This window comes from Pseudonaja textilis, chromosome 3 (genome assembly GCF_049901715.1).
Source record: "Pseudonaja textilis isolate UNSWEBS1 chromosome 3, rPseTex1.2, whole genome shotgun sequence".
In the NCBI taxonomy this organism is placed as follows: Eukaryota; Metazoa; Chordata; class Lepidosauria; order Squamata; family Elapidae; genus Pseudonaja; species Pseudonaja textilis.
In genome coordinates, this window is record NC_141992.1 from 129,405,029 (window position 1) to 129,425,729 (window position 20,701).

The following is a 20,701-nucleotide window of genomic DNA, read 5'->3' on the forward strand; positions in this document are numbered from 1 at the left end:
TTATCTTGAATCAGATTAGATTCCCAGCCATCATACCGACAAATCCATGTAGTCTATTTTGCAACATTATGGAAGCAGTTTGCAATTGCCTTCTCCCATGACAATTTCCCAGTCTATCCAAGATGCCTAGAATTCTTGCTGGGCTTCCATCCAAATATTAACCAAGCCTGAACCAGCTTAGCTTCCAAGTTCAAACAAAGTGCTGCCATCTGTTGCATAGAATCATCAGGGCTCAAATTCAATTTAAGGGCAACTTTATCTTTTATGTTTTTAAAAAAGGGAAAAAAAATACCCGGTGCTAAGGAGAAGATAAGTTGACATCAGAGAAAGTAGTATGCTCAACAGCCTCAGGAACAGAAAAGTGGGACTCAGGAGTGGCACTATCAAGGATGAAACTGTAAGAAATAGAATATTATCTGTCAAACAAAAAATAGTTTAGTGTCTCTTTAACAGCATCCTAAATTTGAAAGCCATGTACCTGTAAACTATTGGCTAGTTTGCATTTGCATCCCTGGAAATTACAGGACTAAAACAGAGGAGCCAGAAGAAATTCACTTTCTATACCTTTTGATGAAACTGCATTGCAAATAGTTCATGCTGCGCACAAACTGTTTTGGGCAGTGAGTACAGCCATTCTGAATTTCAATCAGGAAGGGGATGCTAATTTGTGTTCATCATTTTCTTCCTCTTTAAGTGGCATTTGCATCAGGCAGTTTGGAAACTAAAAGTACAGAGGCCTGCAATGCTTGCTTCAAACCTGTGCTCTAATGCCGGATAAAGCACAAAAAAGGAGACAACTTAGAAGATTAAAAAAAAAAAAGAGGAGGAATGAATGAGCTAGAGTCATAAGACACCTGCCTCTTCTAGGTAGAATGGAAAGAAAACAAAGACCAGGATGAAGGGATAGCAAAGTGGACTGAAAGTTCTGTTCAATATAAGTTCTGCTTGGAACTTATATTGCTTTCCCACATATCAGCTGGTAAGTGAGGGAAGTACAGAGGCAAAACTTTCAAGATCTTTATTCATCTTGGCACACAGCACGAAGAACATCTGATCATGTTTCCACCAAGATCAATATTCGAAGGGAGATGGGACAGAACCTAGATCAAAGCAGTCAGGTGATGGGAGGTTCCTGACATCAAAAGACTAGGATTGTGCAACTGGAAAGAATCAGATGTCAAAGAGTTCACTCTGTGGCTGATTAATTATTTCTCAAGCCTTAGTTACAAAAACAGAGTGAATATTATATTTTCTTAGATTTGTTATCTACTTTCTTCAGGAGCTCACATCAGCATTTGTAGCATTCCTTCTTCTGTTTTTCCTCACAAAACCACCCAGTGAGATAAAGTAGGCTGAGGGAGAGTGAATGGCCTGAATTTTTTATTTTAAAAAATTATTTCCTTTAAAATGTAGAAATAAAGAATGACAAAATTCAGAATTCAAACCAAAAAAAGGAAGAAAATACAAAGAATAAACACACTGCAGATATAAAAAACAATTTAATTTTAAACACAGTTTTAAATATGATCAGTCCTTCCAGATACAGAATCAATTAATAAGCAAAAGGCAAAGACCTCCCACAACCCAAAACTCTGGGGTGATCCTAAACCCAGTCAGTTTCTATGGCTGGGGTTAGATTAGAACTGAGATCTGCCCAATTTTAGCCCTTCTTCATTGCCACCACACTGTATTTAAACCAAGGCTCTATAATTAATTATAAGGCTTGGAATTTGTATAACTGCCTTAATTCGTATGGACTAGACAGAAAGAAATCAGTCTTCTGAAAATGAAGATCAGATAAGAAACCACAGCCAGCCTTCCTATTTCTGAAGGAAGAAGAGCCAAGCAAGATAACATTCTTTCAAGGTAGATTTCAAAAACCACTGCTAATAGCTAGGCCACAATCAGATTGGGCTGCAGCAAATACAGGTAGTCTTCCACTTACAACCACAATTGAGCCCAAAATTTCTGTTGGTAAGTCAGGCATTCGCTAAGAGAATTATGCCCCATTTTATGACCGTTCTTACATCAGTTGTTAAGTGAATCATTGCAGTTGATAAGTTAGTAACTTGGTTGTTAAGTGAATCTGGCTTCCTCATTGACTTTGCTTGTCAGGTCGCAAAAGGGAATCACATGACCTTGGGACATAGCAACAGTCATAAATATGAATCAGTTGCAAAGCATCTTAATTTTGATCACATGATCATGGGGATGCTGCAAAGGTTATAACTGTGAACAACAGTTATAAGTCACTTTTTTCAGTGCTGCTGTAACTTTGAATGGTCACTAAATAAACTGCTGTAAGTCAAGGACTACCTGTACCTAAAATATACCACAGAAAATATAATTTTAAAAACAATTAGCAACAACAACAAATATCTTGTTGCCCATTACACTAAATAGCTCGCATGCTGATTTTAACTAAAAAAAAAATTCAGCAAGAGTTCAATCCAGCAAAATATTCTGGAAGGAGATACAGCAAGGAACAACGTATACTATTTAAGCGGGTGGGGTGTTTTGTTTTTGACTGCAACTTAGAACAGAAGGATACATTAAAATGTGTTTTTGACAAATTGTAGGGCCGGAATGAAGAAAAGCTGAAGTTACAGGTAGAACAAGGAAAAGGAAAAGGAAATTGCAACCCCAAGGAATAAGGATCTTGTACTTTAGATGAAATCCAAAATGTATTTGTTTTAAGTGTGAGAACAAATCTCTCACAAGGCCAACCCTGGCTTATAGCTGTTATGAAACTTCTTATACTTAACGTGCCTCTTCTAGGTTTGATCACTCTCCAAATGTCAGATCTGGCTCCTAGGGAACTGATGGACAAAAGGCAAACATTGGGAAGGGCAGAGAGAACAGCAGCCAGCTTGAAGTGGCAAGAATGAGCTTTCAAAACAAACAAGCCTGACCTGCAGAGTCTTTATGAAGATCAGGATTGTCTACCCTTAACTGGCAGCAGCAGGCAAAAGCAGAAACCTCATGCACTACAATCACATGTAAGAACAAGTATCAGGAAGCTCTGGCTTACAGAAACTTGGAAAATCCCCAGTTCAAATTCATATAATTTTCGAGTGCAGGGGGTGGACAGGTGGGAATTGTTAAGGCACAGCCTTACTTTGAGGAATGAATGCTTTATGTTTATTAGTGATCCTCTTTTGTTGAGGAATGAATGGATTGCTCATAAGCTATTGGCATCTGCCTGACTCTATTGCTATATGCAGCACTTAACAGAACAGATTTAGAGCATAGTGCATGTGGGTGTCCTCAGCCCTGTTCTGTTTGCAACAACCTTATCTGGAAAATTAGGTGAGAGCTTGTGAACTTCATAACCGAGAAGAGATGGACACTTATTCAACACTAATATATTATTATTTGTCCATATTTAGAGCAGTTCTTTGGAAGTTTATGCAGTGTCTTTTTTTCCCTTAAATTACTATTTCTTTCCAATAAGAGAATTAAACGGAGGGATTCACGCCCCCAATATGCTTCGTTAGCTGCTTTCTCAATTCTTTGCAACTACTATATAGTTCCAGGATCAATAATAGTAGTAAACTTAGTCCCTTAATCCACTGCTGCTTATGTTGAACCCACTCAGCACTTGACCGCTAATTAATGCAATCTCTCATCTACTTCAAAATAAATATTCTGCATAGTGTGTTGAATCTGCTTGCATTATTGGAGGATGCATATGGATTCCTGTACTTATGTAATTAGAAATCTTTATCAGAGTATAATCATGTTTTTCAATGGCAGAACATGTGCAGCAATAGCAGAAAGACCAGCAAACCAGCATTTCTTATATGTACCTGACAGATCTTTATCCAAAATAATCTCTGTCGAGAGAGGTAGGCTTACCCAATGTCATCCAGCTGATAACTTGATTTATTATAGGCAATCCTTGTTTGCTCTGAAGACTGCTATGAGTACTGTTCACAATGTATGTTGATGCCACCAGACTCAGCAACTAATAACAAAATAAAATTATCAATAGCTCATCGGAAGAGTTTTACTTTATTGCAGTCATTAAGGAATGCTAGCAAGGCAAAAAAAAATGGCTATTCAAACTAGACTAGGTCTTTAAAAGAAAAACCTGGAATGTTAGCACTTTTGTAAGAATTATAATCAACTTCAATTGGCGATTTAAATAAAAAGAAACTGAGTACAAAGGGAGTGGTAGAGAAACCTTCAAAATCACTCACTGCTTAAAATTTCGTTTGATAACATTATTCGTTAAGATATTGTATAACCCCATTGTATTTTGGATATCACCATAAATGCATTCAGGAACTGCCAGAGCAAACTGTTGGTTTGTACTTGCATAACTGCATTTCATGCTTGATTGACTGAATAAATAAGAGAAAAAAGCAGGGAGGGGAAAGGGGGGGGAAGCTTTCAACGAAGTTTGTTTAAAAGGGAGATTTGTCAATAGGAATCCATTTCAGAGTTACAGATTAGAGAAGTAATTAGAGGAGGTCATCAAGCAAGTGCTATTTGGCATCAAGTTTTATGTTGGTTTATTGAACTTTGCCTGATGTGTCATCATCAGTGACAGTTCATAGAAGACATAAGTTGCCAGGCTGCCTGTCATTTTTCCCACTGTTCCTATGTGAGATCATTTGGACTTTGAACTCAAATATGAATAAAATGGCATAACGTTCGTATTTTAGCTCTATTAAAAACAGTGTATGCATGATGCAAAATCAATCTCTCTCTATATCTCTCTCTATATAAAAAAAAGGAATCCAGCATTAAAATAATTCATTGTTATAAAGCAATTTCCTTACATAAAAGTAAGAGGAGTGAACCAAATAAAAGGTACAATAAATTGGCGCCAGTTATGCCAAGCATAATAGGAAAGTAAAGCCAGTTTCTTAATGTGTTTAGAAAGGACCGCAAAATAATGGTACAGAAGCAGTTATGTTTCATCTGTATAAGGACAAAAAACAACCCTACTGATCTCTCCTAACAACAGCTAATCTTGAGTTAAAACCATTCGTTTACTGACCATTCAAAGTTACAGAGGCACTAAAAAAGCAACTTATGAACATTTTTCACACTTATGACCCTTGCAACAATCTTATGGTCACATGATCAGAATTAAGATACTTGGCAACTGCCTCGTGTTTATGACAGCTGCAGTGTCCCAGGGTCATGTGATCCCCTTTTGCGACCTTCTGAAGAGCAGAGTCAAGGGGAAAGCCAGATTCACTTAACAACCATGTTACTATTTTAACAACTGCAGTGATTCACTGAACAACTGTGGCAAGAAAGGTCGTGAAAGGAAGCAAAACTCACTTCACAACTGTTTCCTTTAGCAACAGAAATTTTGGGCTCAATTGTGGTCATAAATCAAGGACTACCTGTATCAGATTTTTTTTTTACCAGAGGCCTTCTGGGGAGATAAGGAGTTCATGTAGGATGATTTTGGGTTAACCCAAGGCTCTTATAAAATGAAATTATATGATTCCCAATTTTTTAAAATAATAGTACACTTTTGTAATTTGTTTTGGGCTAATCTAAGGTGATTAAAGATTAAAGTATATGATTTCCAAGAAAAGAAATAGTACTTTTTTGTAATGTTTCAAACCTTTACACTGTGATGCAAGAATTGAAATAATGTGAGGGAAAAAAATCCAATATCTAATTCCAAGACTATATTAAAACCACACAATGACAATTCTTTATATATTTTAATTTGGATTAGTTTCTCTCAATTTCTTCATTTATCTTAAATTTACAGTGACATCTACTGGACATGTTTTAATCTTTCAGATGAAGCTTAGCAAATCCCTTTTTCCTAGGATTGTTTGACATCAAGTCACAGACTGTTTTGTGAGAAAATCTGTTTATACACCTGGCTCCCCCAGCTAGTGATGCTCCATTTTGGAGAACTATCTTGGAGGTAACATGTGAGTGAAGACCACAACTCCAGCAATGTTGTGTGAGGGAGTCTGCATGAGTAGATGATGGGAATTGAGGGCAAGTTTCCCTACTGATTTTATTGGTGTTTTGCTTGGTATCTTGAATAATGAGTTTATTAAATTGGTCAACATAAATTCTCCTAAACACTCAATCCAACCTGTTTCAAAACTGATTCTATGACTAATTCATGACTAAAGCTCAGAATCAGAGACTGTGGGGAGGTTGGAGAATAATAAAAATAATATTAAACATGAGCAATCAATGTTTGGGGAGGGAACACACTGATAGCTTATCCAAGATATTAAGTCCAAGTCCAGACACTTGGAGGAAATGATTCAGACTGTTCTGAAAGTCTCCGTCTTAATGAAGTTACTAATAAATGAGGTTTGGAAGCTTCTGGCTGTTTCTAAGATTCTGTATTTAAACCTAATTCTAGCATCATTATGGTGAAGGGTTCTCCACTTGTCCTAAAGAGTACTACCTCTGAAGGATTCCATGTCTTAAAAGTATATATAAAAGTATATGAAGAATTCATTTTGTTCGTTGGAATTGCTGGCTAGTGAGCAGATTTTTTTTAATGTAAATTTAAAAAGTAATTGAAATAACTGAAAAGCAGTTGGTTAAAATTGATGTTGCCCCCAAAATATACAAAAGCTAATTTTTCAAAGCAACAAAAGTTATACTTCTCAACAATGCACATTTATAGAACTTGCTTACCTGAAATAGATATATTTGGAGATCTTTATGATGCAAATATTTATTTTTGCTCCTCCGAAAAAATGTCACTAGGTAGGACAAAGCTATCAATATAATTAGCAGGCCAGCTGCTGTTCTGTAAAAGATAAACTATTTGTGAGTGCTTTTCAAAATATTTCTGTTGGAATCATTTCATAAAAAATTAAATTAATCACAAAAGCGCAACTATGTAACATGAATAAGACATTAATCTAAGCTCCAAGGAGTCAAAAAGAAGGTTCAAAACTGACGAATCTATTAAGGCTGATCTTCTTTCCTATCACAATTCAATATTACCTGGAGTCATTTGTGTGTGAGTTGGGTGACCATATAAATTTGTTTACTATATAAATAAAAAACAAATACAGCAAGCTTTCAAATTTGCATTCAGTTTATTGCTAGTAGCTGCCCTTAAATAATCAGTTAATTATTTTGGTTAAAAAAAAAAGCTAATACTGTTCCATTGCTGCTGGTGCCTTTTAAAACTCTGACCAACACTTTTCTAAACCACTGACTCTAAAAAAAACATTAAGAAGGTTGGATTTACTTCAGGACTTCCTGTTTGGGCTTCTTCGGCGACGGACCGAAATCGCGATCGTCTGCAATTTTGATCCGTGCTCGCCGCTGGAGCGCCCTGAGCTGCCTGGATTTGGGGCTGAAGCCACCCTGTAGAGGTGGTGAAGAAGGGGGAGCCATCAGTGGGGTTGAGGAGAGCCGCATCTCTCCTCCTTGGCTGGCCGTTACTCCCTTTCCCAAAGGCGGTTGCAGCGGTGGTCAGAAATGGCCACTTTAAAGAAGAACCCAACTGGACAAGATTGTGCAGGAGGAACTTTAAAGGAGAAAGTTTGACTGGCCCGGTTGAATGGAGAACATCTATTTAAGGTACCTGAAACTTGAATTTTAAAGACTAACATCATTCCTAAAAAAGATTGTAAGCTGTGAAAGAGAAAGGGAAAGGAAATGGAATTGGCTTTTTTTCCTCTAACATTGACAGTTTTAATTGACTTGGAACATTAAGAAGAAGAGATTTGAATAAGAAATTGATACTAATCCACTTTGACATTAATAGGCTATTCTTAGATGAAAATAAAGTGTCAAAGGGATAAAGATTCTTGGATAATTTAAAAACTTTCTTTACAAAAAAAGAAAGATAGTAGCGGAGGGAAAAAGGAAAAAAGAGGGTGGAATCTGGAAAATGGAGGAGACCACGTGGAACTTAAAAAAAAATTGATAGTGGAATTTTAACAAGGCTTGCAAAAGATACATTGTAGCTGAAACTTGGTTACAAGAGAACAAAGCCCCTGGAAAGAGAAAGTGAGAAAAGAAGCAAGAAACAGTTTTGGATTATTGGATGATTCCTGGAACTTTGGATGGAGTATCCTAATGAAATAAAATAAAATCAACTGGGGGTTATTTAACATTTTTAAAAAATGGCATCACTCCTTGAAGAGTTAAAAATGAGACTTAAAGAAGAAGAAAAAGAAGCACGAGATGGAGGAGGATCTTTTGGCTTTGTATTTCAATTTTTAGAAATGGAGATCTTAAACTATAAAAACAACAAGAAATGCTGGAAGAACAAGAAGGGCGGGATAACGAAGAAACCATCTTCAATGACCAAGCAATTTTAAGTGGGGTAAAAAAGGGAAAGGGGGGAAAGGGAGTTAAAAATTTAAGTACTGAAGCAACAACCAAAAAAAAAAGAGTAATTTGAAAAGTAATCATAATATCAGGAAGAAGCAGAAGGGAGGATCACATAAGGGAGAATCAGATAGAAAAGGGAATAAAAATGGGAGGGAGAAGAAGAGAGAGAAGAGGGAAAGGAAAACAAGCTACAAAAGACAGAAACAAGATATAGAGGTACAGGAAAAACGTACAAGAATTAAAGGTATAAACCTATTTAAAAGACACAGAGACAATGGTTAAACCTTAACTTGAAAGGATTCTGCAAAGGTGCATGGGATAGCATTGTTATATAATATGTTAGATGATTATGGTGATAGAAAAAATTTCTATTGATGTGTAGTGGAATATTTGTTTGTAAAGAGAATAAGGCTCTCAATGATTTAAAAAGAACGTCTAAAAAAAACTGAAAAGAAACATGGAAAATTTTTATCAGTTGATAAGGTGAACTTGAATAACAATAATAACTTCATTGACTACCATTAATAACTATTGTTTGGTTTTTTATTTAAAGACAGTAATAAATAAAATATGAAATATACATGATTAAAGTGAAAGACAACTGATATCACTAGTAATGCTTGTTAAAAGAAATAGAAATGTAAAAGTGTTATTAATATTAATGGCAGAGCTGTACTTGAATAGAATAATTATTCCATTTACTATCGTTATACATAGATATATATACATATTTTTTTTCTTTTAAGAATTTAGTGTGTATTTTAAGGGAATGTACCAAGCAGAATTTGATTGAAAATAGGTATGTGTTATAAAATAGAGGTTAAAAAATGAATGTTATAACTGCAATGATGTAACTTAAATTTTTAAATAAGATTTGAAAAAAGATACGAAGGTGTTACACTCTAGTCTAGTAATTACAGGTGAAAATTTGTTTTAAGAGAAAAGATAATATAAAATTGGAAACAGGACAGACGAAAGTATAAAAACATTGATTAGAAAGATTTTAAAAATTAGAAAAAGATATGTAATTGAATTAAGAAAGGAATGAGATAATTTAAAATAAGGCTATAGGAAGTAAAGAAAGGGAAAAGCTATTGAAAAAATTGTGAAAATAGTTATAAGATATGAATTAGAGTGTATAAGATAAATATGTATTGAGTTCATGTCTGTATGGAGAAGTGATAACCCGGGGCCATGCTGTTCTCAAAAAAAGATATTTTATTTGTATTCGTATGCTTTGTGAAAACTTAAATAAAACTTTTATTTTAAAAAAAAAGGTTAGATTTACTTCAGAATGGATTCTTGGTGCTCTTTTAAAAAAAAACTGTCACCAAGATCCATTCTTATATTTATTTATTTGTATCCCACCCTTATTATTTTTTAAAATTATTCCAGGCAGTGAACATATCTAACACACCTTCCTCCTCCTATTTTCTCCACAAAAACCCATGAATGTATTGGGCTGAGAGTGACTGGCCTAAATTCACCCAGCTGACTTCCATGGTTGGCCAAGGTAGGACTTTGAACTCTCGTTTCCCACTTTCTAATTTGGTGTTTCAACCACTAGATAATAGATCAGATAATGGAATATCCCTAAAAAGATTTCCATGGTATTTGGAGTTTTAAGTTTCCTGCATCTATTTTACAGGATAGTACATGCTTTTCATTTAAAAATAACATCGGTGGTGTTTTCTTTGCTGCTTCATACTTGTTCTTTCTCTTCCATTTCTCAATTTCTATCTGATCCTATTACAGTCTGCTGCTGAAAGTGAACCAAATAAACTGCCCTCTGGGTCAGCATGTGATACATGGATCCAGCATGTGACTAGAGACTCATCACTTCTTTACATCTGTTCTGAGGATGTAAGAGGCTTATGTGTAAACTTCTAGATCCATTTTTGTTCACATTTTTTAAAAATCGGTTTTCACTGATAAAAGGGAAGCTCGAAAATAAGAGAAAAATAAGACACCATGGGTGTCAAACTCGTGCCCCATGGGTTGGATGCGTCATGTGCTGGCCATACCCAGCCCTATTTTAGCAAAGGGGGAAAATCGCAATACGTGATGTGACAACAATGTGAGGCTGCGAGTTTGACACCCCTGGTCTACACTATAATTTTTATAGCCTATCTAAAGTAGAAATCACAAGAAAATTATAATCTTCAGTTTGAAACAAGAATAAGGATCATCAGAATTATTGTTCCAAAAGAATAACTTTACAAACACACTATTTTAGAATATCCTTCTTTGAAGAAGAGAATGTGAAGCGTTCTGATAATGAGGTTCGCATCTGAGAACTTCAAAAACTTATATCAATAATTGCCTCTTTCCCCACTATCATAATTATGTGACTTTAATTTTGGGTTTCAAGAATAAATCACTTGCATTCCAATAACTTATTTCCCTTCTAGACACAAGAATTAGATTAGAACATGATTACATGAATGTGGTAATATGAAGAAAGCTGATTCATACTTACACTAAAGAGACATTTGATTCTCTTCCTATCACAGGCATCAAGGGAAAGATTGCCAGGAGTAAACACGAGAGAATCCATCTTAGCACTGTTGCCTATGGTAAAAAACAAGTAAGTTACACATACAAATAGAAGTATAATGTTTAAATATTAATGTATGTAAGAAGCATTTCAACTAAAGTTATATAAATTTCTGCCTAAAACTATATGAATTCAAAATGTAAATTTCTGGTGTTTGGGAATGTATATAAAATTTCAATATTACTTGAAAGAATCACTGTAAGATAGCGTAGTGTAAAGTGCAGGGCAGGGTATTCGGCAGGCCAGATAACAAGAGTAAGTTGTCACCCATACTACAAGGAGGTCAAAATGTGGAAATAACTGCCATTAATACCTGTGTGATATAGCTCTGTGCAAAATGAGATGGTATAGTCTACAAAAATATGCTAAACTCTTCCCTACTGATCTGACATAGAAGTATTTCAGAATATCTCTAAGTTGTATTGCACTATTAATAATTTCACTGAATTTAGATAACAGATTAACAGAGTTGGAAGGGATCTTATAGGTCCACCACCCGCCACCCACCCAAGCAGGAGAGCCTATACCATTTCTGACAAATGGCAATCCAGTCTATTTTTGAAAGCCTCCAGTGATGAAGCTCCCACAATGATTGTCTCAAACTGAATTACATTTCAGCACCCCTCCATATTTTCTTCTTTACTGCATTTTTCGCTGTTTTACAAGTTCAGATAAAAGCTAACTTCAGCTGAACTCAAAAAAAAAAACCCAAAAAAGAAAACCAGTATCAGAGCATTATAAAGCGGTATATAAATCTAAGTGCTATTGCTATTGCTATATTAGTACTTGAATAAGAAATCATAAATAAATCCCAGGATGATAGGCCTTAAACTTGGAAGTCAAAACAAACATTTGAAAAAGTTATACTTCCGTCTGTTGTTAGGAAAGTTACACAGTCACTGAGACTTGAATTTGACTTAAAGAAGTCTTTACTTTTTCTTCAAATAACTTAGGCCGTTGTACAGGGGATCTTCGATTTACCACTATTCATTTCATAATCATTCGAAATTACAGTAGTGCTGAAAAAAATGACTTATATCCAGTCTTTGCACTTATGACTGTTTCAGCCTCCCTGCAGTCACATGATCAAAATTCATACACTTGGCAATTAGCATATATTTATGATGATTGCAATGTCCTGAGGTTATGTGATTACCAACTGAAACCTACCCAGGGACTTCAATCAAGCAAATTCAATGGGAAAAGTTGAATTTGCTTAATGACTGAATAAAAAAAAGGTTGCAAAATCAGGTGCATTTAATGATCCTAGTTCTGATTGGGATAGGAAGTCGAGGATTATCTTTATATTAATACTATAATGCAGTGTAATATTATCACCAAATAGAAAGTCACTACGTGGCCCTGGTTCCCTGAGTAAGGATAATAACTAAACAGGAATTTGTACACAAACTATTACACTACACCAAGCTGCTTTCTATTCTTAATCTGGCCTGGTATTAGTATAGGTAGTCTTTGACTTACAACAATTGAGCCCAAAATTTCTGTTGCTAAGCAAGCAAAATTAATTTTGATCCAATTTAAGACCTTTCCTGCCACAGTTGTTAAGTGAATCACTGCAGTTGTTAAATTAGTTATATATTTCTCAAGGGAATCTGGCTTCCCCGCTGATTTTGTTTGTCAGGTAGCAAAAGGGGATCAGAGCAGCTCGTTGGAGAAATGAATCAGTTATCAAGCATCTGAATTTTGATCATGTGACGATGGGGACCCTTCAATGATGGTGTGATGAATGGACATAAGTTACTTTTTCAAGTGCTGTTGCAACTTCAAATAGTCACTAAATGAACTGTTACAAGTCAAGGACTATGGCTGCAGAAGCATCCACCCATTACTAACTTAAACTTATCTTTAGCATTTGGATTGCTTTAAGCATAGATTGTTTCACAGAAAGCCACTCTCATTTAAAATTAGACTTCAGCATAAGATTTCCAAAATAGTATATCTAGCTTGCAAAGAAGGTAACTAACTATGGCTAGCAATACTAAAAAAAATTGACTCTTCCAGATACCTTTTTAATTTAAATAACACACTCATGAACGTTACATGGAAGTGTGCATTTCTGTGGGACACTGGCCATAACTGGTCTAGCAAATCTCCCTATGCAGAAAATACCTTTGCTTGGATCCACAGTCGAATGACCACAGGCCACACAGAAAAGACAATCAGGCCAAAAGTGAGAGTGGAGCGATAGAAGAAGGAGAAAACCTAATTCACACAAACATATACAAATGGAGAAAAAAATAGATAAGGTAAAGAATTGATATTCTCCTCAGAAACAAAATTCCACCATAATTCTTAATTTCTCAAAAAATATTTTTATTTGATCCTTCTGTTATTTCATTGTGTGCTTTTATTCTAATCATCAGTATCTTTAAAAATTATACACAAATAATATTAAAAGGCTATTAGCCAAATTACTTACTAATATTTCAATCCCCACGGCATATATTACTAGGAATCCAGCAAATTGAGCCCGCTGAACATTCAAGAGAAATCTGATCAATACATGGATAACAGGGTATCTAGAGGAAAATATTACGCTAAATAAATTTCTTATTAGACCAAAAGCTACATAAAAATAAGAAATAAAAGTGAAGCAACATTTCCCGATTGAGAGGGATGGTACATTCTAGCATAACCAAAGGTCGCTAGATTGGGAAGATTGAATTAAAACACAAACATGAACTAATTTCTCCAAAGTAGTTAAATTCAAACTATCTGTCAGTAATATCTGCTTTATCTATGCTAAAGATTCCCAACTTTCTGGTTTATGGTGCCCCCTGGTGTTTCAATAATTTTTTGACAGCGTCTCTAGTGGCTCTCAAACTTTGTGCTATGGCATCTGAGAGCACCACTGTGAACTCGTTACTAGTTCGGTTTCTTAAATAGTAAAATACCCTGTGAATCCCAAGGTAGAATAATGTCCTGTCTGGCAACCATAGATATATTCCAGCAGTATTCACAAGAGTACATTTCATAAAATTAAAACACAACTGAATAAGTCTGCTTGTCACAGAATGCACTAAAGACACTCTTTCCTAAAATGAGTCTAGAAAAAAAATGCAATTACTCTTACTTTGCTGCACATACTGAAGTAAAGTCAGCATCCCTAACTGTTGAAAGACTCAAGATCAGATGTTGTTGATCTACCAGTCTACCTTCCTGCTACTTCAGATGTCAACCATCCCTTTCTTTCATTTTCTTGCTAGTAAAAGTCCATGTGAATCTACTATAAATATGCATTTTTAAAACCTCACACAGAAACCCTGGCATCCATCATTTCACCTTTAGAAAGCAATGTGAAGTGTTTTAGAAAAGCACTAAATGAAATGAGAAAACCCAAATAGCTTCAAATCCAGGAACATGGATACATTCTCCCCCTTTACACACACTTACACAGACATACACACACACAAACATATACAGGAGGGACGGAGAGACAGACAGAAACAGAGAGAGACAGACATTAATTTATTTTTAAAACCTTACTCTTTTAAAACTGCATACCATACAGGGACTGGTAATAGGCAATATATGTAGTAGGTCCAAGGCAAGCTTTGAATGAAGAGAAACAAGGCTATCAAAACTCCAATAGCTGCAAACCCATATTGGAAAAACTTATCAGGCACCTGAAAATAGAAATGTTAATGATATTTGATTATTGTAACATTGTAAATATCTATTTAAACATCTCCAAATATTCACCAAGTTTTGCAATATACAGCAAATATTAAAAGCATCTCAGTGTAGTCCATGCCAGGACCATTACTTTTTGGCAGCAGGCCCCAGTTACCATTTATCTACCTGCTCTTAGATGCAAATCAGAAGATTCACCAAGATTATTTTCTCTGCAAGGTCTTTTCCACAGCAAAATCTGTTTACTTCTACCATACAGAAATAAGAGTAAAGTTCTTCCACTAATACAAACATAAATTTATCCCTAAACTCCTCAAGTAAAGGGGACTATCAAATACATGCTCACATGTGGACACTCGTATTCAAAACATATATTTTCATCAGAATTAATGAAATTCTTTTTGGATATTTTTTTATAAATACAGTTTTGTCCCCGAAGCAATGATGGTGATGACCCTCTATAGCCATCCAAATGTTGAACTATGGACAGTATAACAAGATTGTTGTGAGCTCTAATTCAGCAATCTCTGGAGATTTCCCATGTCTGATCTAAATATTCAATAGGTTACAAAATGTAATCCAATTTGCAACATATTTTAAGGAAACCTAAAAAGGAACTTCTTTCCAAAATTTCCATTTTTAAAAACATTTTATACGTTTTTCTATAACGAAGGCATATGCCAAAAATTCCAGTGCTAAATTTTTGTAGACAAAATAGATTTATTTATGCAATAATCTAATATGCAAGGCAAATCAAAAATGTACCTTATTTTTTGTTATACCACTGGTCATGCTTGTATCTGATTTTATTATAATCAGAATCACATAAAATGTCCAGCCTACAAAACCCATGGTGATACTCAAGCCAAGGAAAAATCTGTCATATGTATGGTAATAAGAGAGCCCATCTAAAGCAAGATTAATCAGCTTTCTACAAAGGGATATCTGAAAAAGAAAAAACAAACAAACAGCAAACAAAGATTTTAATTTTAGCTGCAGGAGATTGGTATACAGGAATTCTTCTCCATGAGCATGATTTTGTTAGATCTTTAATATTGCTTTAATCACTTGATTTATTTTTGCATACCGCAAGATTTACTGTAAATGAAAACTGTTTCGCTTAACCACTGAATTGTCAGTCCCAATTGTGGTCACTAAACAAAGACTATCCATAACAAGTCAAGGGGAATTCTTATAAATGTTAAAGAAGACCTACTATGACAGATTCAGAGTGTAGCCAATTAAATTCTATTGCTCTTAACACAGAATTACACTATTGTAATTCTGTGTTAAAGGCAATAGAATTTAAGGGCAAAGCTTTTCAGAATGAAGGACAGATGCTTTTATAAGACTATCTGAGATGAGATTCAAATGTATGCTCACATATTAGAAAAGTATAATTACACCATTAGATAATGAACCAAAAAGAAAAATATCATTAAGCATCAAAAACATCATTAAGCATCATGTAGCATCATTAAGCTATAAATATAACAAATATATTTTAAAATTATCATACATAAATCCAAAGGAAATAGGTTCTAATAGGAGTTACTTACAGATTCCTCATATTTCTCATGTTGAATAGATATCCTTGTTTTTCTCAGAATATCAATTTGCTCTGATTCAGAGAGAGACCTGTGCAAGACAGAATATTTTAATATATCAGTTTGATTACTCTTTTGGGAAAGAGGGAATAAATAGCACTACTATATTCTTTTAAAAGCAATCAATTGAACCAGTTTGCAGTATTTTTACTGATAAATCAGTTTCTAGTAAATACATATTTATCAGTAATTACTTTTGATCAAAAATTGAAATATCTCTGAAGTACTTTTAGCAAGAGATTTGATACAGCCCAAACAAAAATTTCTGGATAAATTAAAGAGCCTGAAGGGTCTGTTCAAGAATCAAGTTTTACAAAAACAAAGTATATAAAACTGAACATTATGCAGCATATTATTTTATAGAGCTGAATGTCTTATTAGTAATTGCATATATTAATATTAAGAATATTATTAAACTGGATCATTGTAACTAATGCTAACCAGATCTTTCATCTGAACTTATATGCAATGGCCATAGCCTTTAAAACTGGCTTAACAACTCTGCTGAATAGAAGCTGCTTAGTTTTCAAATTATAAGTTACAATGTGTGGACAATTAATTACAAGATTAAACAACAGTGTTAGTTGTGCAATGCTTTGTAAATTGTCCCTTATGAGATGCAATGGATTCCTATGAAGAGCATAACTGATAAAATTATTATTATTTCTATTACACAATTGTCTTCTATTAGAAAAAAATCTTTATAGTCCAGAACTCAAATCTGCAATACAATATATCATTATGATAAACTCAAGAAATTTCATCCAATCTATGTCTGCCATCACTATTTTTAGATGCACTATTTCTACATTTTCATGCCCATAATTGCAAACAATTTGCTAATACAATGAATTTGACAGCATAATTTCTTGCTATTGCTTGCTATTTTAAATTTTTTGTATGTTTGGTTTTTTAGGATTAAGCCACATGGCTCCATGCGGTTTCATGTCACAATATTATAAGGCCTGCATTATATTTTATCTGGACGATTCACATTTACATGTAAAGATGTATTAACTTTTCCCACTTCAAAGTATTTTAAATGTTGTGCATTGAAGTTCTAAATAAGTAGATCATTTTACAAATTAAAATAGATTCTGTTGTAGTTAACTTTCAACCACAGTTTAGCATTTTAGGTAGCAAAAGGAATAGGCATACATGCATATGCATGAATATTCATAAATTACAATAAATAGCAGCGTTTCTATCCGGAGAACTACGAGCCAATCTTTGCCACAACCTCCTAGGGCAAGACTGAGTCATGAACTGGGGAAAGTGACAGTTGAGAAGGAGTATGGCAAAGATTATGGACTCAGTCTCTGGGCAGAAAGGCATGTGTCAACTCATCGATGGATTCTCCGGTGGTTGTGCTGGAGAAACTAAAATTTAACATGCAATATCAAAAAAAGAACAGATGCCTAAGATTAAAGATTTTAAAAAAATTTCTTTGGATAGGAAATTAAGTTCTTGCTATCCATAATGATTCAAACTCTGTAAGTACCTCATGATATTAAAAATATTTTTTTTAAGATTCAGAAGAAAAACAGTAGATCTACTTGCATATTTCTCTATTTTACATTTAAATTAAATTTATTTGGGGTTCAATTAAGAACTAGAGGAAGGAAAATGTGGTCTGTAATGTCTTCAGCCATTACATATATTTCTTTTTAGAACAAATATTCACCCGGTTATGTGGCAAAGGCAAAGGATACAGAAAAATGAATTAAGCCATTGGTTGTTCCAAATAAAAATAATGAATGGCTATTTAAAGATTTGCTCTTTATCTAAATATCAAGGGGAAGACATAATTAGGATTTATTTCCCAGTCCTACAGCCCAGAGAATTATGTTGTTGAAAGAGACAACAAGTTAGGGAAATTCTCACATCTTATCAAATAACAAGTTATTGTCTCTGAAATACCATAGTGAAATATTGTTCTCCATTAAATGATTATAAAACTCTCAGAGTTACCTTGGAGGTAAGATGGGCAGCTTATAAATTTAATTAATAAATACACTGTTCAAAAAAATAAAGGGAACACTTAAACAACACAATGTAACTCGAACTCAGTCACACTTCTGTGAAATCAAACTGTCCACTTAGGTAGCAACATTGATTGACAATCAATTTCACATGCTGTTGTGCAAATGGAATAGACAACAGGTGGACAGCAGAGGCAGTTAGCAAGACATCCCTAATAAAGGAGTGGTTCTGCAGGTGGTGACCACAGACCACTTCTCAGTTCCTATGCTTTCTGGCTGATGGTTTGGTCACTTTGGAATGCTGGCAGTGCTTTCACTCTAATGGTAGCCTGAGACAGCCTACAACCCACACAAGTGGCTCAGGTAGTACAGCTCATCCAGGATGGCACATCAATGCGAGCTGTGGCAAGAAGGTTTGCTGTGTCTGTCAGCGTAGTGTCCAGAGCATGGAGGTGCAACCAGGAGACAGGCCAGTACATCAGGAGATGTGGAGGAGGCCGTAGGAGGGCAACAACCCAGCATCAGGACCACCACCTCCGCCTTTGTGCAAGGAGGGACAGGAGGAACACTGCCAGAGCCCTGCAAAATGACCTCCAGCGGGCCACAAATGTGCATGTGGCTGCTCATATGGTCAGAAACAGGCTCCATGAAGGTGGTATGAGGGTCCACAGGTGGGGGTTGTGCTCACAGCCCAACACCATGCAGGACGTTTGGCATTTGCCAGAGAACACCAAGATTGGCAAATTCGCCACTGGCGCCCTGTGCTCTTTACAGATGGAAGCAGGTTCACACTGAGCACATGTGACAGACGTGACAGAGTCTGGAGATGCCATGGAAAATGTTCTGCTGCCTGCAACATCCTCCAGCATGACCGGTTTGGCAGTGAGTCAGTAATGGTGTGGGGTGGCATTTCTTTAGGGGGCCGCACAGCCCTCCATGTGCTCGCCAGAGGTAGCCTGACTGCCATTAGGTACCAAGATGAGATCCTCAGACCCCTTGTGAGACCATATGCTGGTGTGGTTGGCCCTGGGTTCCTCCTAATGCAAGACAATGCTAGACCTCATGTGGCTGGAGTGTATCAGCAGTTCCTGCAAGACGAAGGCATTGATGCTATGGACTGGCCCGCCTGTTTTCTGCATCTCAGAAAACAACGCGAGCCGCTGCCACCACCTCCTCCTCCCCCTCCTCCTCCCGAGCGGACTGAAAGCAGCTAGGGCTGAGGAAACGAAGCCACCTTGGCTCGCATTGTTTTCTGAGCCTAGAGCCAGGGAGCTTTCATTGCACGGCGGAGCTTCTTGTTTCAGGAAACACCGGGCGTCGTTGCTGACCCCTGAGGGGAGGGCGATTCTGGGCTGTGCGATTGGGGAACTTCGTGGCTTTGGGTGGGTGGGTGGGAGCGAGGACGGACGGAGTCCGCGAAGCGGGGCTTGCCTGCCCTTGCTGGCTGCCTCTGCTTCCTTAGGGACGGGGAAGGGGGCTCATCTGGACCAAGGGTGAGTCTCCCCCTCAGTTTCCCCTGAAGGATCTTCCGTCACTTTTGCCTTCTTCCTATGTCTTCCCTCTGTTAAAATCCCCCCGCCACACACACACACTTATTTTCAGGCGGATAGATTTCATGTCTGAGCATTCTCACATGACGGTGGGTCTTTCCCACCCCCTAAAAACAGTTAAATAAAGAAAAAACAATATATCCTCATGCAAGAACTTTTCTGCTTCCGATTACCCCCCATGCTTACAAGTTGCAAAGGAAACACGGAAGCAGAGAAGTGGCTGCCCAGATCTGGAGCTCCACACCATTTTTTTTTTCAGAGGGAATCTCACTTGAGTATAAGCCGAGGGGGTTTTTTTCAGCACAAAAAATGTGCTGAAAAACTCGGCTTATACTCCAGTCAATAAGTTTTCCCAGTTTTTTGAGGCAAAATTAGGTGCCTCGGCTTATATTCGGGTCGACTTATACTCGAGTATATACGGTACTTTGTTTTAAATACTAGTTTATAAAATCTCCAAGCTCACTGTTCTTGTCTAAACATTAAAGATTGAGAAAGATCTAGTTCATTGAGCAAAATAATTATCAGTCAAGTAGAATCAAATTAAAATTAAAATTAGAATTAAATTGCATCATAGCTTCCCTTTCCCTTTCAATTATGTCTAGAATGAAATTCAGCTAGGGCTCTGATTTTAAATTGTGGATTCTATTTATTTGATCCCCCAAATACTAATCTTGTCCAACTCTCATTTATCTGACTGAAATTTAGTTTCAATATAGTATTCCTTCCTTTATGACTGCTTTAAAAGATATATTCTAAGAATGGAACATGTACTTACTTGAATGGTGAAAACAAGAATGATAATGTAGTTTTCTTCTTCTGAGCCATCTTAACCTGAACACACAGGAAAAAAACAAGCAGCATTGTTAACAAAGTAGTTTTGTGTAAAATGAATGACTGAAACAAAGATATGGTCTTCATTTTGTTCTACTAACTAACTGACTACTAATCATAGCTAAGTTAAATAACAATGCCATTTATATGTCAAAATAATTTAAAATTAATAAATTAGTAACATATATCTTAAAGATTGAGGTTAGCAATAGTAAAAGT

General features: G+C 35.8%; 1 protein-coding gene across 1 annotated transcript in view; it reads right to left on the reverse strand.

The window, feature by feature from the left end:
• Positions 1-20,701, reverse strand: part of PIGN (phosphatidylinositol glycan anchor biosynthesis class N) — a 77,520-nt gene that overhangs the window by 25,958 nt on the left and 30,861 nt on the right. Inside the window, exons 12-21 of the mRNA XM_026701071.2 lie at positions 20,427-20,482; positions 16,072-16,150; positions 15,278-15,457; positions 14,366-14,505; positions 13,299-13,398; positions 12,989-13,081; positions 10,781-10,872; positions 6,643-6,757; positions 3,859-3,967; positions 293-395 (exon numbers count right to left, since the gene is read on the reverse strand). Of these exons, the coding sequence (XP_026556856.2) occupies positions 293-395; positions 3,859-3,967; positions 6,643-6,757; positions 10,781-10,872; positions 12,989-13,081; positions 13,299-13,398; positions 14,366-14,505; positions 15,278-15,457; positions 16,072-16,150; positions 20,427-20,482 (1,067 nt within the window). The remainder of the gene's footprint in view (positions 1-292; positions 396-3,858; positions 3,968-6,642; positions 6,758-10,780; positions 10,873-12,988; positions 13,082-13,298; positions 13,399-14,365; positions 14,506-15,277; positions 15,458-16,071; positions 16,151-20,426; positions 20,483-20,701) is intronic.